Source organism: Pseudophryne corroboree, chromosome 3 (genome assembly GCF_028390025.1).
Source record: "Pseudophryne corroboree isolate aPseCor3 chromosome 3, aPseCor3.hap2, whole genome shotgun sequence".
Taxonomy (NCBI): Eukaryota; Metazoa; Chordata; class Amphibia; order Anura; family Myobatrachidae; genus Pseudophryne; species Pseudophryne corroboree.
This window is the reverse complement of record NC_086446.1, coordinates 711,853,532-711,870,687: the sequence shown is the minus strand read 5'-3', so window position 1 is coordinate 711,870,687 and position 17,156 is coordinate 711,853,532. Positions and strand designations below refer to the sequence as shown.

The following is a 17,156-nucleotide window of genomic DNA, read 5'->3' as shown; positions in this document are numbered from 1 at the left end:
GGGCACCGGAGCAGTCAGGGGCACATTCGGGTGGACATACAGCCGCACGGCAGGCGCACACTCCCGCCGGCTCCCGCGAACATCCACCAGGGCATGGGTCCGGGCGGGCAGCAGCAGTCACAGCCTGGGGGGCTCGTAACAGCGGTAATTGGCAGCCACGGCAATCCCCGTGGGCACCCACAGCGGTACGGGGTCAGGCGGAAGACAGTGGCCTCAGGATGATCTGCCGCGTCAGGAAGCAGCCAGGCCGGCGTCCAAGAAACGGCCCACACCGCGCACCAAGTCACAGCGAGGGGAGGCAGGGAGGTTCACCTGCCAGTAGCAGCTCTGTACGGGGCGGGAGGCCCAAGTGTGGTGTTACGAAGTGGATATCCTCCGCCGACAGTGCAGGTCCCTGGAGCCCAGCCCCAATGCTCCACAGCCGGACACTCGAGCAGCGGTGATGAGGACGCCGCCCCACAAGGCAGGCACCGAGGGCCCAGTGATGTGTTCACTGCAACAGAAACTAGCTGGGGAGAAGGGTAAGTAGTGAGGGGGGAAGCCGTGAGTCTTCAGGCGCGGTCCTTCACAGATTCGCGCCCAAACCAGACCTATTTTCCTGCTTTTATTGTGTTACAATTAAGAAAGCACAATTTGTTTCCATTATCATGGAAACAGTTTGGCATGCCCACTGTGACCTTTAGTTCCATGATTTGGGATTTACAGTAAAAGAGCTAATTTTGTTGGTGCACATGCTTGGTAAAACGAGTTTTATGGTAAGAACTTACCTTTGTTAAAACTTTTTCTGCGAGGTACACTGGGGTCCACAAGGAATGGACAATGGGGTGTAGAGTAGGATCTTGATCCGAGGCACCAACAGGCTCAAAGCTTTGACTGCTCCCAGAATGCCATAGCGCCGCCTCCTATATCACCCCACCTCCCTGCACAGAACCTCAGTTTTTAGTTAACCAGTCCAATGCAGTAGCAGGAAAAGAGACGACAACGGTTAGTAGCCACAATACCGCATTCTCACGACAGGAGACGTGTCAGCGGCTAATGCCATACCAACCCAAAGAAGCTAAGTGCGTCAGGGTGGGCGCCTTGTGGATCCCAGTGTACCTCGCAGAAAGAGTTTTAACAAAGGTAAGTTCTTACCATAAAACTCGTTTTCTGCTGCGGGGTACACTGGGCTCCACAAGGAATGGACAATGGGGATGTCCTAAAGCAGTTCCTTATGGGAGGGGACGCACTGTAGCGGGCACAAGAACCCGGCGTCCAAAGGAAGCATCCTGGGAAGCGGCAGTATCGAAGGCATAGAACCTTATGAATGTGTTCACAGAGGACCACGTAGCCGCCTTGCACAATTGTTCAAGGTCGCACCACGTTGGGCCGCCCAAGAAGGTCCAACAGACCATGTAGAATGGGCCTTAATGTGATCAGGAGCAAAGAGACCAGCCTTCACATAAGCATGTGCAATCACCATTCTAATCCATCTGGCCAGAGTTTGCTTGTGAGCAGGCCAGCCACGTTTGTGAAACCCAAACACAACAAAAAGAGAATCAGATTTCCTAATAGGAGCAGTTCTCTTCACATAGATACGGAGAGCCCTTACCACATCCAAAGACCGCTCTTTGGGGGACAGATCAGGAGAAACAAGTGCCGGAACTACAATCTCCTGGTTAAGGTGGAACGAAGAAACCACCTTAGGTAGATAGCCGGGACGAGTCCTAAGAACCGCCCAGTCACGGTAAAAAATCAGATATGGGGAGCTACAGGACAAAGCACCCAAATCCGACACACGTCTAGCTGAAGCAATAGCCAGCAGAAACACCACTTTAAGGGAAAGCCACTTAAGGTCAGCTGAACCAAGAGGTTCAAACGGAAACTCTTGTAACGCCTCCAAAACCACCGACAAGTCCTAAGGAGCCACAGGCGGGACATAGGGAGTCTGGATACGCAACACGCCCTGAGTAAAGGTATGCACATCAGGTAAGGTCGCAATTTTTCTCTGAAACCACACCGACAAGGCAGATAGTTGAACCTTGACGGAGGCCAGATGCAGGCCCAAGTCCAGGCCCTGCTGAAGAAAAGCCAGCAACTTGGCTATACTAAACTTGGAAGCGTCATAATCGTTAAATGCGCACCAAACAAAGTAAGAATGCCAGACCCTATAGTAAATCCGAGCCTAAGCTGGTTTCCGGGCCCGCAACATAGTTTGAATGACCACCTCAGAAAACCCTTTAGCCCTTAAGATGGAAGCTTCAAGAGCCACGCCGTCAAAGACATCCGGGCTAGGTCCTGGTAGACACAGGGGCCCTGAACGAGGAGGTCTGGGCATTGTAGAAGTAGAATTGGACGCTCTGACGATAGGCCTTGCAGGTCTGAGAACCAGCGCCGTCTGGGCCAAGCTGGAGCTACGAGAAGCAGAATTCCTTTTTTTTGCTTGAACTTCCGAATTACCCTGGGCAGGAGTGACACCGGAGGGAACACGTACGGCAGCCGAAACCTCCACGGTACCGCCAGCGCATCCACGAATGCTGCTTGAGGTTCCTTTGTCCTTGCTCCGAAGACTGGAACCTTGTGATTGTGTCGAGACACCATCAGATCTATGTCTGGAAGGCCCCACCTTTCCACTAGGAGTTGAAACACTTCTGGATGGAGGCCCCACTCACTGGCATGTATGTCCTGACGACTGAGAAAGTCCGCTTCCCAATTCAGGACTCCCGGAATGAATATTGCCGATATGGCCGGTAGATGGCGTTCTGCCCACTGTAGAATCCGTGAGACTTCCTTCATTGCTAGGCGGCTTCGAGTGCCGCCTTGATGATTTATGTAAGCCACTGTGGTGGCATTGTCCGACTGTACTTGAACAGGACGGTTCTGAATTAAATGCTGGGCTAGGTTCAAGACATTGAAGACTGCCCGCAACTCCAGAATATTGATCGAGAGGAGGGACTCCTCCTTGGTCCACTGCCCCTGGAGGGAGTGTTTCTCCAGCACCGCACCCCAACCTCTTAGACTGGCATCTGTCATCAACAGGACCCAGCTGGATATCCAGAACGGACGGCCCCTGCACAGTTGTTGGTCCCGGAGCCACCAGAGCAGCAACAGACGGACCTCCGGAGTCAATGAGATCATTTGAGACCGGATCCGGTGAGGCAGGCCATCCCATTTGGCTAGAATCAGCCTCTGGAGAGGGCGAGAGTGAAATTGAGCGTACTCCACCATGTCGAATGCTGACACCATGAGGCCCAGCACCTGCATTGCCGAATGTATCGTCACTTGCGGACGAGATAGGAAGCAACGAAGTTTCAGGGCTTTCTCCTAAAACAGAAAGAACCGCTGGTTGTGAGTGTCCAATCGTGCTCCCAGATGCACCATGCTCTGAGCAGGGATCAGGGATGACTTCTTCCAGTTAATGAGCCACCCGTGGGCTTGCAGAAACCGGACTGTCACATCTAGATGACGCAGGAGAAGTTCTGGGGAATTTGCCAGGATTAACAAGTCGTCCAAATATGGCAGTATCCTGACCCCTTGACGGCGGAGTACCACCGTCATCACCGTAATGACTTTTGTAAAGACTCGCGGAGCCATTGTTAAACCAAAAGGTAACGCCCGAAACTGGTAATGGCAGTTGCCAATCACAAATCTCAGGTATTGCTGATGAGACACTGCTATAGGAATATGCAGGTAAGCATCCTGTATATCCAGGGAGACCATGAAGTCCCCAGGTTCCAAGGCCAGAACTATACAGCGAAGGGTTTCCATCCGGAACTTGGAAACCTTCACAAACCTGTTCAATGCCTTGAGGTTGAGAATGGGCCGGGAGGACCCATTTGGTTTCGGGACTAGAAACAGCAGAGAATAGTACCCCCGGCCCCTCTGAGCAAGGGGCACCTGTACTACGACACCTGTATCAAGGAGGGTCTGTACCACCGAATGTAGAGTGTTTGCCTTTGTCTTGTCCAACGGGACATCTGTCTGGCAAAATCGATGAGTCGGTTTTTGAAGGCTATGGCGTAACCTCGTGTGACGACTTCACGTACCCAGGCATCTAAAGTGGTCTTCAACCATTCCTGGGTATACCCTAGAAGCCTGCCCCCCACCCTGGGATCCCCCAGAGGGAGGCCCGCCCCATCATGCGGCAGGCTTATCTGTCTTGGAAGCTGGATGATGGGCCGCCCAGGCTCTTTTGGGCTTAGGCTTACCAGGTTTGGAAGTGCGGGCCTGCTTGTTGTATGCCTGACCTTTTGCTTTACCTGATGGACGAAAGGGGCGAAAAGAAGTACCTTTAGCCTTCGACGCCGAAGGAGCAGTACTTGGCAGACAGGCAGTTTTGGCAGTAGCCAAGTCAGCCACTATCTTATTCAAGTCCTCCCCAAACAGAATATTTCCCTTAAAAGGGAGTACCTCCAGGGTTTTTCTAGAGTCCAGATCCACAGACCAGGATCTCAGCCACAATATCCGGCGAGCCAGGACTGACGTAGTAGAGGCCTTGGCTGCCAGGATACCAGCATCAGAAGCCGCCTCTTTAATATAACGAGAAGCTTTGACAATATAAGACAAGCATTGTCTAGCATGGTCAGAGGAGATTTCAACATCTAACGCCAAGGCCCATGCTTCAATGGCCTCTGCAGCCCAAGTAGCTGCAATAGTGGGCCTTTGTGCAGCACCCGTGAGGGTGTAAATCGCTTTCAGACAACCCTCCACACGTTTATCCATAGGCTCTTTTAGAGACGTGACGGTGGTGACCGGTAGAGCTGAGAAAACCACCATCCTAGCCACATGTGAGTCCACTGGAGGAGGCGTTTCCCAATTCTTAGACAGCTCTGGCGCGAGGGGATAGCGAGCCAGCATCTTCTTTTGAAGCACAAAGTTCGTACCCGGGTTTTCCTAGGGTTCCTAACGTATATCAATTAGGTGGTCAGAGTGAGGTAAAACTTGTTTAATCACCTTCTGACGCTTGAACCTATCTGGTTTCTTAGGAGGGACGATTGGCTCGGGATCATCCGTAATCTGTAAAATTAACTTAATAGCCTCCAAAAGATCATGAACATCCACATGTGAACCACCCTCCCCATCAGCCGTATCTGAGTCAGAACCTGTGGGGTCAGTGTAAGTGCCATCTTCATCCGATGAGGTGTCAGTGACAGCAGTGGATTGTGAGGAGACAAGCGCTCGCTTAAAGGACCCCTTGGACGTAGGCGCGCGACGGTCAGACTTTTTAGTAATCAGGGACTGGTTCAACTTCTTTAATTGAGCAGATAAATCGTCCGCCCACGGCGGGTTAGCTGCAGGAACCACAAACGGTTGTACCGGCATTGGGGGTCCCATAGGGGGTGATAGTTTATGAACTAGTGTATGCAGAAGCGTGGAAAAAGCGGCCCACGGCTGGTCATTATTTGCCCCCGTTGCCACCGTCCCACTGGGGGGCAAGGAGCCCCCAGAACCAGAGCCCAAAGCTGCTATATTCTCCACATAGGTATCTGCGGCTTCAGCAACACAAACAGTGTGTTCAGCCCCAGAACCGTTACCCTCAGAAGCAGACGTGATATAACTTGCAGTATCAGGTAACACAGTACAATTTGTCAGCAGCACAATACTTCTAGCCCAAACCCCTGCGCAGTGTAGTCAGCACCAGCAGAGATAAAGGAGAGATATGGTGACTAAATCACAGAGAAAAATACATAATACAGTATATCTTTGTAAAAATCCTATATCAGATAAAACCTGACGCACCAAGCCCCCTCAGGTTATAGAATATAGGGATAGCAGGTTGAGTGAAAGACACGAAATGGACACCACTCAGCTATCAAATGCACACACAAATAGTCACAGTTTGTACAATGCAGAGGTTATTACTAACAATAATACTGCACTGGACTAGCTTACACAGCTAAATAACAATAGATATAACAGTACACAGTTAGAACTGGATGTATATCACAGGGTAATTGTACTAGGAAACCCTGACTAAATGCACTCTTTCTTAACTAACACTGACTAAAAAGGCAGGTAGAATACTTAAGTGTCTTGTAAAATCACAGCACTGGCAACCAGGCGGCTTTACATAGGAGGATTTGCCCAAGCATTCCCAGGAACAGTGAGCTGAGGGATAATGGCGCCGCAGACACTGCCAGGGAGTGAGGGAGAGACAGATATGCAGCTCCAGGGCGGGAACATTTGCAGAAAATGGCGCCCTGGGGCTGGGGGAGGGGCTTCAGGTACAAGCTCTATCCCCCTGCTGGCAAAACCACCGGGTACTGCGGGCTCTAATAAAATGGTTTATAGAGAAAACCTGACCTGTCCTATGCCCTGGTGATCTAGTGGGATCGCCTGTACTGCCACAGTGTCCACCGCCAGCGCCCGCCTCCCACTGACCGAGCCAGATCGCGATAAAGACCGGGTCCCGCAAGCGGGACCCACTTACCACCCCCCGAAGCGCGGCCACGCGATCCCGGAGAGCCCCCGTCGTGTGTGCCTGACAAGAAGAAAACCGGAGCCTCCTGCTGCAGTTACCTGGCAACCAGGGCTCGGGAGTGTACAGCGCCGCTGGGGAGAGCCGGAGCTGCAGCCGTGAATGTCCACTGACATGTAACACTGCTATTGCCCTTGAAGTCTTCACTTTTTTCCTCAGAAAAAAAGCTCTTCATGGGGCTGCCTGGAGCTACTGCAGCACCAACTACAAAACTGAGGTCCTGTGCAGGTAGGCGGTGTGATATGGGAGACGGCGCTATGCATTCTGGGAACAGTCAAAGCTTTGAGCCTGTTGGTGCCTCGGATCAAGATCCTACTCTACACCCCATTGTCCATTCCTTGTGGAGCCCAGTGTACCCGCAACAGAAAGTGTCCTGGCAAAACTCAATCACTACAGAAATGAAGTCCCAAGCTTTCTTTCTTTACAGCCTAACCCTAGCCATACTTCTGCAGCCTAACCCTCCCCTCCCACAGCCTAACCTTAACCCTCTCACTCCCTCTGGCAGCCTAACCCTACCGCTCCCCTGGCAAACATACATTCGGGATTCCGGCATCAGAATTCAGGATTCCATGTACGTCGGGATGCCAACTACATCCTGCATGATCATGTAAGTCATGCCAGCTGAATATGCCACCTGGCAGGATATTACTATAAGCACAGTAACAGGGCCACAGTGAACCCTGTGCTGACCCCACCCCCTTAACCTGTGATGTCACACCTAGGGGCAAGGCCAATGGCTCTGTAAAGCAGAGCACTTCCCGCAGCATCCCTTTGACATTCTGAGCAGCTCTACAGTAGTGCTACTGGCTGCATAGTGCTATGCCAAGCTAACTGACAAATTAATTTCCTTAGATTGCTATAAAATGGAATATAGCTTTAGAATGGAAGTATATTTTTCAAATGTTCTTTTAGGAGGCCCACAAAAAAGTGTCTTTGGAGACCTGCACACACATCTATCTGCACACAAACTGACTTGTTCATACCGTCAGAAATACAGTTGTATTCCAGTTTTTAGTGTTCAGTGTAAAGGCGACCTGACCATTCTCATTTGTCACCAAGGTCTGGTTTATTGAAGCAAATTGATTTCGGAGATAGACTGTAACGCCGCCTTTTGGACTGTCACCAGCATCCACCACCTTTATCTGAAATCACACATAACGAGAAATGATCACAACCACATGAGAGCACTTTCACACGTGCATAGACAATGCATATTGTATATACTGTATTTTCATTAATGACCATGCAGATTACGTATGACATTTCCACATTAGGTTTAGGCATCTCTGTTACTGCAAGTAATATATGACACAAACTTTTTAAGCTACGTAAAAGGAGGATTTAGTCACTTTCTATTAGTTTTCACTTTGTTGAGCATTTTATTAAATTGACAAAAGGGTCTATTTACTAAGACTTGGATGGAGAGAAACCCAACGGAGAGAAAGTACCAGCCAATCAGCTCCTAACTGTCATTTTTCAAACCCAGCATGTGACATGTCAGTTAGGAGCGGATTAGCTGGTCATTTATCTCTGTTGACTTTATCTCCATCTAAGGCTTAGTAAATAGAATCCAAGCTCATTATCAAATACTGTAGATGGGGAGAAGCAGTGGTGAATTTCACATGAGGCACATGCCTAGAGGCGGCACTTGTTGGGAGGCGGCACTTGTATGCTTGTTTTAGTACTGTCAGACCAAAATGTATCTGTAACTGCTAAATATTTCCACTATACTTTACCATACGGCATCCTGCGTTGACTGTAAATGGTGGGACTGCCCCTGTAAGCTCTCCTACTTAGTAAATATGCATACATAATTAAAAATAAATTCAAATGCCATAGATAATGGCTTTTTTATTATTACATTAAATGACCAATTATCCAATAATGGCTTATAACCAATCAATGAAAATAATAAAATTAGACAGAGGGAGCAGCCATTACTGTTGTGCCTAGGGGTGCCATGGCCCCGAATTCCACTCCTGGGGTGGAGGGGTTATGACAGGGAGATAATTAGAAGGTAGATTACTGCAAGGGTGGCTCGAGAGAGGAGAGTTAGTGTTAGGTGTAAGGATTAGGGTTAAGCACTATGGCAGGGTTGACTGGCTCACAAGGGTACAGGGGAAATCCTTGATGGGCCCACCCTCTCCTTTAGGGATCAGAATTCAGATTGTGCAGTGGAAATATACATTGTTATAATGGAATTAAACATGTAACCTGATTTATCAGGACCATTGATAAACATAGGTGCTTGATTTACTTCTTAAGGGGTGTGGATGACCACACCCCTTAACAGGGGCGGATTGGGAACAAAAGGCGGCCCTGGAAAAATTTGTAGTGGCCCCACATGGGTAAGGTCTAGTCATGGGCCATGGCAGCAGCACCCTCCCCCCCAAGACTTTCCAGATAGTGGGCATGTCCAGCATCAAGGGGGAAGTTAAAAAGAAATAAAATTAAATGTTATGAGCACATTATATGATACACCTTCAGAATTTAGGACACTATATAATTCTTTAGAATGATATATTTTCTTGCTTATTACACCAACCGTATCCCAATCACTATTCACTCAATCTTATATGTCAGCCAAGCAGGCAGACAGAGCATACACTAGATCATCTGCAATCACAGGCTAAGTGGCAAAGTAATTTTCATATATGCAAATTATTTAGCATCTTATTCATTATGTCTATAAAAAGGACCACAAGTCCACAAACAAAACAGGCCCCGCGGGTGCGTCAGCCCACCGGGGATCTTCCCTATAAACCCTATGGCCAATCCGCCTCTGCCCCTTAAGCATGAGCACCTACTGTACCATTGAATTCCCCTTGTGGGCCCCTCATGCCCCAGTCCAATACTGCACTAAGGGAAGGTTGGGCTGCAGAAGGGGGGTTATGATTAGAAAGTACAGGTAGGGTTAGGTATAGGGATTAGTGTTAGGGAAAGGAGAATAATACTTATTGGAATGCTGAAAGATCGGACGTCTGATCCAGAAATTACATCAGAAGTCACATGACCACCGTGATTCATAATCCAGGTTTAGCCACTGGGGAGCAGGTAAGCGATTGTTGGGCCAACATTCATCTTATGTCGACATTCTAACATGTCAATATGTCAGCGTTTACATGATAACTGACAACATATCATACAACACTTGGTTATTTTATGCTACTGTGAAAAATATCTTCTAATACAGTCCTTCAAAGTATATGATACTGCTTTTAATTTATTTTTATTTTTTTATTGCTATATGCAAATATGGAGACTGACCTGCTCCTTAGCTGCTGCAGACACCTTCTAGTAATTAAAATAAAATTAAAATCTAGAACCCTATTGGCAACTACAGTAATATCTGGAAGGATAGTAAATGACAGGTAAAAATGCCTAGTCCATGTACAGTAGGCAGATGGTTAGTCTCAATATGTTTCTTGAATTACCGAACAGCTGGATGAGTCATTTTGAGGTCAAGGTGAGTGTCAGGGTGTAGCAGATAAATACCGGTGCTGTAGGTTATTGAGGGGCCGGGATGGCATCTAATGTGCTTAGACGTAGGAGGACATTTTTGGTAGATCTGTGGAACCGGGATGCATTCAGCATACCGGCGTTTAGGATGCCGGCAGTCAAAATACTGATGCTGGAATCCTAACACTGGTCAGAAAACAAGCGCCGGAACTCCGACACCGCTCAAAATGCCAATGCCGGAATCCTGACTGTCGGCATCCCAAACGTAAATTTGCAGGGGCTGGTTAGGGTTAGGCCATGGGGGGTTTAGGGTTAGGCACTAAAAAGGGAGGGTTAGGGTTAGGCACTAAGTGGGTACGGTTAATGTTAGGCTGCAGAGGGGAGGGTTGAGGTTAGGCACGAAGAAGAGTGGGTAGGGTCAGGCTGCGGGTGGGGGTGTGGAGGGTTAGGGGGCAGGGGAAGAGGGTTACTTACTAGAAAACTTACCTAGCAAGTGTCTGGGTTCTGAGCTTTGGTATGCTACTGTTGGTATTCTGACTGCCCGTATCCCAAGCACCGGCATCCCGTACCCAACCCGATAGAGTGACATATAACTTACCAGTCCTTTGTATGGGATCCCAGGCTTGTAGGCACTATCAGCATCAACAAATGTCACCTTGTTGATTACAGTTGATATAGAAGTTTGACTGGTTGTTGATAACTCAATTTCTACAAAAAGAATGTTGATATGGAAGAGTGAGCACATATTTGTATTAGTGCAGAACAATTAACATAAAACTCAGTTCTAGACTAAAGGTGTGAACACACTAGGCAAGTGCGCCTCGGAACACTTATGCCCTTGGTTGGTGCTCCAGGACCAATTAAAATTATTTACAGTCAAAGTAATAGGCAAAACGAGTGCTGGTGACTGTCAATCATAAAATATGTGGACAAACAGAAGCAAATCCTGTCCCTCACCACACAGTTAAACCTGAGGATGACATATAAACATAATTTACTTAATTTAATATTTCTTTCTAAATTTCTCAAAAAGAAACTTTTGGCCTAGGGGAGCCAAGAAAAAATTCTGATAGATACTCCAGGGCGCTGTGATTCAAAAAAGTTTGAGAACCACTGCACTAGGCGATATTTTAAACAATTTAGCTCATTTTCACCCTTCTGAATGATATTGTTTGTAATATCACCTAGTGTGTACGCTACAAATGATGAACAGTGTGCGCTCCCCTCTGTCAGCTGTGCATGTAGATCAATTTGGACTTATCGTCCAAAACTGCATGTACAGCTTGCGTGATGTTACTGAATGATATCGTTAGCGATATCGCACAGTGTGTACACACTAGATCGCCGCCCAAGAGGGTAGGGAAAACACTAGGCAATATCGCTATTGAGCGCATCGCCTAGTGTGTACGCACCTTTAATATGATAAATGAAAACTGGCAACGTACAGTATTTCGGAGAGATGTATTATTATGAGTTATTTTCATGCTAGATCTCCACTTTTTGCTTAAAGAAAATAAGTGTGCGATAATGCTCTACTACTGAAAATTACAGGCATATTACCGAGGAGTTCTCTGACCAAGTATGGTATACCATGTAGCCCGTATCCCGGTAAGATGAAATAGCAGTCAAACCTCTACTAACTAAGCATAATTTTACACACCTAACGAGTCTATTTAATATGTGGCACCTATTCAATGCCACAGCTTGTTGGCATTTGTGGGCGCAGAATTTAGAACAGCTCTAACATTTAATGCAAACCACTCCTGATTTTGCTTTTAATATTAGTGAAAATTTAAATCCCAGTTCCAGAACCTCCAATTAGCAGCAGATTTGAAAAGGACGCAGCATCGGATCACCTGTGACATCATCGGCCGGCTACGTGACCCATGGGGCCGCCGTAGATCCAACCAAGAGGCCAGGAAATCTTCAGCATCCGACGGATATCCTGGCCTCATCACTCCTCCAAAATGGCGGAAACACGCCGCCATTTTGGGAAACAGAGGCCGTCTCCCCATCCCCAAATGGAAGCAAACTGTCAATCACTGACAGTCTGCTGCCAATCTGCATCCTACGTCGCAGCCTCGTACTGCAAATATGCAGTACAGGTCCGGCTCATGCACAAAGAACCGAACGTCAGTACTTTGCAGAATAAGCTGCACATCCGTCCACATCTAAATTTGACCTAATGTGCATTGAACATTTCAAACCTTTCTGGGTGAGAAACAGAAGTGATTGCTACAGTATGTAACGCACAGTACTGTACATTCCTGCTTAAGTGTCAAGGGACAAATGTCTTATATTACTGATAATGAACTTACCTGTTCCCTCTTCAAAAATAGAGGCCGTTCCCCTTAACGTTTGTTCATACTTGGAGTTGTTCAATTTTAAAGTCTCAGATTTAACTTCTAGGTTGTGACATCCCGACTCATCCAACTGAGAGTGAGAGAAGAACAATTTCAGGAAAAATTTATTAAACAGATGATTTCCAACTCCCAGGTTAAAGTAAGCTTTGTGCTTTTATTCAGCTGCAAAATACCATGAATATCTGTGGCAAGGTTTGCAGTGATATATTATTCACACAGTATATATTAAGGGCTGCATGAACATAGCTTACTAAAAAAGTTAACTTGGTTATTTATTCAAACAAGCTAAACAACTATAAATTAATGTTTTTGTTTATTATCTTGATGAACCATACATACATTTATCAGTTGTAAGTCAAACTCAATTGGAGAATATCTAATGAAGTTACAATAGTCAAGATGGTTTGAGTTGAATATTGGCTTGAGGCTGTCCTGCTGCCTCTAAAGCACTGCCGCTGACTTAGAACTTGACATGGCTTGACACTAAAGGACAAGACTCAAAATTTATATGTATGTACACATAATAATGATAATAATAATAATAATAATAGTAATTATTATTATTATTATTTTTATTCTATCTCAAAGCGCTTAACAGACTGAACATATTGCAGTACAGAAACAATGAAATACAGAAAAGATTTTCATAAAACACAGAGACCATGGATATACTAAAGGGAGATTAAGGAAATACTGAGTAAACAGGAAGGTCTTGAGTTTGTTTTTGAAGGATTCTAGAGTGGGGTTCTCTGGAAATGTGCAGGGAAGTGAGTTCCATAGAGTCAGAGCCACATGGCTAAAAAGCTCGACCTCAGGATGAATTACAGGAGATTCTAGGTGCTGCTAAAAGTCATTCATATACAGATTGCAGAAATTAAGCAGGGCTGTATGGAATCAGAAGCTGCTTCAGGTACCTTAGACCCTGGTTATATAGGATGTTGAAAGTTAGTACACCAAACTAGACATAGAATTTAGAGATGAGCGGGTTCGGTTCCTCGGAATCCGAACCCGCCCGAACTTCAGCTTTTTTTACACGGATCCGAGCGACTCGGATCTTCCCGCCTTGCTCGGTTAACCCGAGCGCGCCCGAACGTCATCATGACGCTGTCGGATTCTCGCGAGGCTCGGATTCTATCGCGAGACTCGGATTCTATATAAGGAGCCGCGCGTCGCCGCCATTTTACACGTGCATTGAGATTTATAGTGAGAGGACGTGGCTGGCGTCCTCTCCGTTTAGAGAAGAAATAGATAGGAGAGTGAGAGTGAGACAGTGACACTTCATTTACTGGAGCTTAGGAGGAGTACTCAGACAGAGAGTGCAGAATTTTGCTGATAGTATTAGTTAGTTATACTAGTGACAGAGTGAGACAGTGACACTTCATTTACTGGAGCTTAGGAGGAGTACTCGGACAGAGAGTGCAGAATTTTGCTGATAGTATTAGTTAGTTATACTAGTGACTGACCAGTGACCACCAGTGCAGTTTTATATTATTTAATATAATCCGTTCTCTGCCTGAAAAAACGATACACAGTGACTCAGTCACATACCATATCTGTGCTCAGCCCAGTGTGCTGCTGCATCATCTATGTATAATATCTGACTGTGCTCACACAGCTTAATTGTGGGGGAGACTGGGGAGCAGTTAGGTTATAGCAGGAGCCAGGAGTACATATTAAAATTAAACAGTGCACACTTTTTTTCTGCAGGAGTGCCACTGCCAGTGTGACTGACCAGTGACCTGACCACCAGTATATAGTATACTATATTGTATTGTGAATGTCTGCCTGTAAAAGTTAAACACACGTCGTGTGACTTGTGTGGTGTTTTTTTATTCTATAAAATAAAAAACTCATTCTGCTGACAGACAGTGTCCAGCAGGTCCGTCATTATATAATATATACCTGTCCGGCTGCAGTAGTGATATATATATATTTTTTATATCATTATTTATCATCCAGTCGCAGCAGACACAGTACGGTAGTTCGCGGCTGTAGCTACCTCTGTGTCGGCACTCGGCAGTCCATCCATAATTGTATACCACCTACCCGTGGTTTTTTTTTTCTTTCTTCTTTATACATACTACATCTCATTATCATCCAGTCTATATTAGCAGCAGACACAGTACAGTACGGTAGTCCACGGCTGTAGCTACCTCTGTGTCGGCACTCGGCAGTCCGTCCATAATTGTATACCACCTACCCGTGTTTTTTTTTTTCTTTCTGGCTTTATTCTGGCTTTATTCTACCTAAGTTGCCCTCCCACAAGTGTGTACTCCGAAAGAGTGTTTAGTGCCGCCGCTCACCTTGTCAGCAATCGGCGTACGAGGTTACATCCAGAAAATGTGGAGAAGATGATGTTCATTAAAATGAATTATAATCAATTCCTCCGCGGAGACATTGACCAGCAGCAATTGCCTCCACAAAGTACACAGGGAGCTGAGATGGTGGATTCCAGTGGGGACGAATTGATAATCTGTGAGGAGGGGGATGTACACGGTGATATATCGGAGGATGATGATGAGGTGGACATCTTGCCTCTGTAGAGCCAGTTTGTGCAAGGAGAGATTAATTGCTTCTTTTTGGGGGGGGGGTCCAAACCAACCCGTCATATCAGTCACAGTCGTGTGGCAGACCCTGTCACTGAAATGATGGGTTGGTTAAAGTGTGCATGTCCTGTTTATACAACATAAGGGTGGGTGGGAGGGACCAAGGACAATTCCATCTTGCACCTCTTTTTTCTTTTCTTTTTCTTTGCGTCATGTGCTGTTTGGGGAGGGTTTTTTGGAAGGGCCATCCTGCGTGACACTGCAGTGCCACTCCTAGATGGGCCCGGTGTTTGTGTCGGCCACTAGGGTCGCTTATCTTACTCACACAGTCAGCTACCTCATTACGCCTCTTTTTTTCTTTGCGTCATGTGCTGTTTGGGGAGGGTTTTTTGGAAGGGACATCCTGCGTGACACTGCAGTGCCACTCCTAGATGGGCCCGGTGTTTGTGTCGGCCACTAGGGTCGCTTATCTTACTCACACAGCTACCTCATTGCGCCTCTTTTTTTCTTTGCGTCATGTGCTGTTTGGGGAGGGTTTTTTGGAAGGGACATCCTGCGTGACACTGCAGTGCCACTCCTAGATGGGCCCGGTGTTTGTGTCGGCCACTAGGGTCGCTTATCTTACTCACACAGCGACCTCGGTGCAAATTTTAGGACTAAAAATAATATTGTGAGGTGTGAGGTATTCAGAATAGACTGAAAATGAGTGTAAATTATGGTTTTTGAGGTTAATAATACTTTGGGATCAAAATGACCCCCAAATTCTATGATTTAAGCTGTTTTTTAGGGTTTTTTTGAAAAAAACACCCGAATCCAAAACACACCCTAATCCGACAAAAAAAATTCGGTGAGGTTTTGCCAAAACGCAGTCGAACCCAAAACACGGCCGCGGAACCGAACCCAAAACCAAAACACAAAACCCGAAAAATTTCCGGCGCTCATTAGAATTGCCATGTTACAGGCAGCCAGTGGAGGGAGTAGAGAATGGGTGTAATGTGGCTGGAGCGGGGCTGGTTGGTTAACAGTCTGAGAGCTGCATTTTGTACCAGCAGCAAGTGATGCAATTCTCTTTCTGGGAGACCAAGGTTATAGGGCATTGCAGCAGTCTAACTGAGATGAAACAAATGCATGTATGACTTTTTGGCAGATCCTCAGAAGGAATTAAGTGCTTGATTCTGACTATGTTCCTCAAATGAAAGATTGTGGGTTTGATTGTGACTGATACCTGATGTTTAAGTGTCAAGCCACCATCCAGGACAACACCAACATTCTGCACATGATCAATGTTTTGCAATCCTGAACTCCCATGCATAGGTCTAGTTGGTTGGCTATGCTGCAGTCTTGTCCTTTGAGGTCCTATCATAAGGACCTTTGTTTTATCAGGATTCAGTCGCAAGCCAACTGGCACTCATCCACTCCTGGAGCTCAGCTAGACAGCCATTTAGGGTTGCTATTGGGTTCTCAGTACCCAGATCAAAGGACAGGTACAGTTGTGTATCATCTGCATAGCACAGACCAGGCAATGTCATCTGATTATATAACCCAATGGTAGCATGTATACTGCAAAAAGCATGGTAGATAGTATAGAACCTTGTGGAACACCACATGGCAGTGGCACTGGTGATGATGAGTATACTCCAGGTGAAACTCTCTTGCCATCAGAAGATCAGTAAGCACACATACCAGGGTTGATTCTGTACTACTGTGTCTTCTGCTGAATCCTTACTGAAATGGATCATAAATATCATGGGTTGCCAGGTGGTTTTCCAGTTGAGTTGCAATCACTTTCTCAATAACCTTTCTTAGGAAATAACGGTTTGATACCGGTCTGTAGTTGGTCATGCAGTCGGGATCTAAATTAGGTTTTTTAAGAAGAATAATAACAATTGCTTCTTTAGGGTTTAGGAAAATGCCTGTCTGTAAAGAGCATTGAATGATTTTTGCAAATGCAGGGCCAACTATGTACATACACCCTATTAGAAACTTGGTTTATGCAGAGTCCATAACACAGGTAGTGGAATGCAACATTGGGAAATTTCAGCAATGTCTTTTACGTACATTGGGTCAAAGCTGGTCCATGAAGAAATGCAGCTTGAAAACTTGTCATTCCTTTGGCACTGTGGAAAGTCCAGCCCAGATGAAGGATACTTTAGCTGCAAAAAAGTTTGCAAGCTCATTTGCATTTTGACTGGGAGATGGTTTCATCGGGCTTCAAGCATGCTGGCTTTTAAAGCATCTCCAGTGTACAGAAAAGCTTAGCTGGCCTATTGTTTGGTGCAGTGATTTCATTTGACAGGAACTCTGTTTTCTTATGGGTGATTATGACTAGAT

General features: G+C 46.3%; 1 protein-coding gene across 1 annotated transcript in view; it reads right to left on the bottom strand.

Moving 5' to 3' along the window:
- Nucleotides 1-17,156, bottom strand: part of LOC135056672 (alpha-2-macroglobulin-like) — a 258,698-nt gene that overhangs the window by 179,360 nt on the left and 62,182 nt on the right. The window contains exons 9-11 of the mRNA XM_063962122.1: nucleotides 12,235-12,349; nucleotides 10,515-10,624; nucleotides 7,441-7,599 (exon numbers count right to left, since the gene is read on the bottom strand). Of these exons, the coding sequence (XP_063818192.1) occupies nucleotides 7,441-7,599; nucleotides 10,515-10,624; nucleotides 12,235-12,349 (384 nt within the window). The remainder of the gene's footprint in view (nucleotides 1-7,440; nucleotides 7,600-10,514; nucleotides 10,625-12,234; nucleotides 12,350-17,156) is intronic.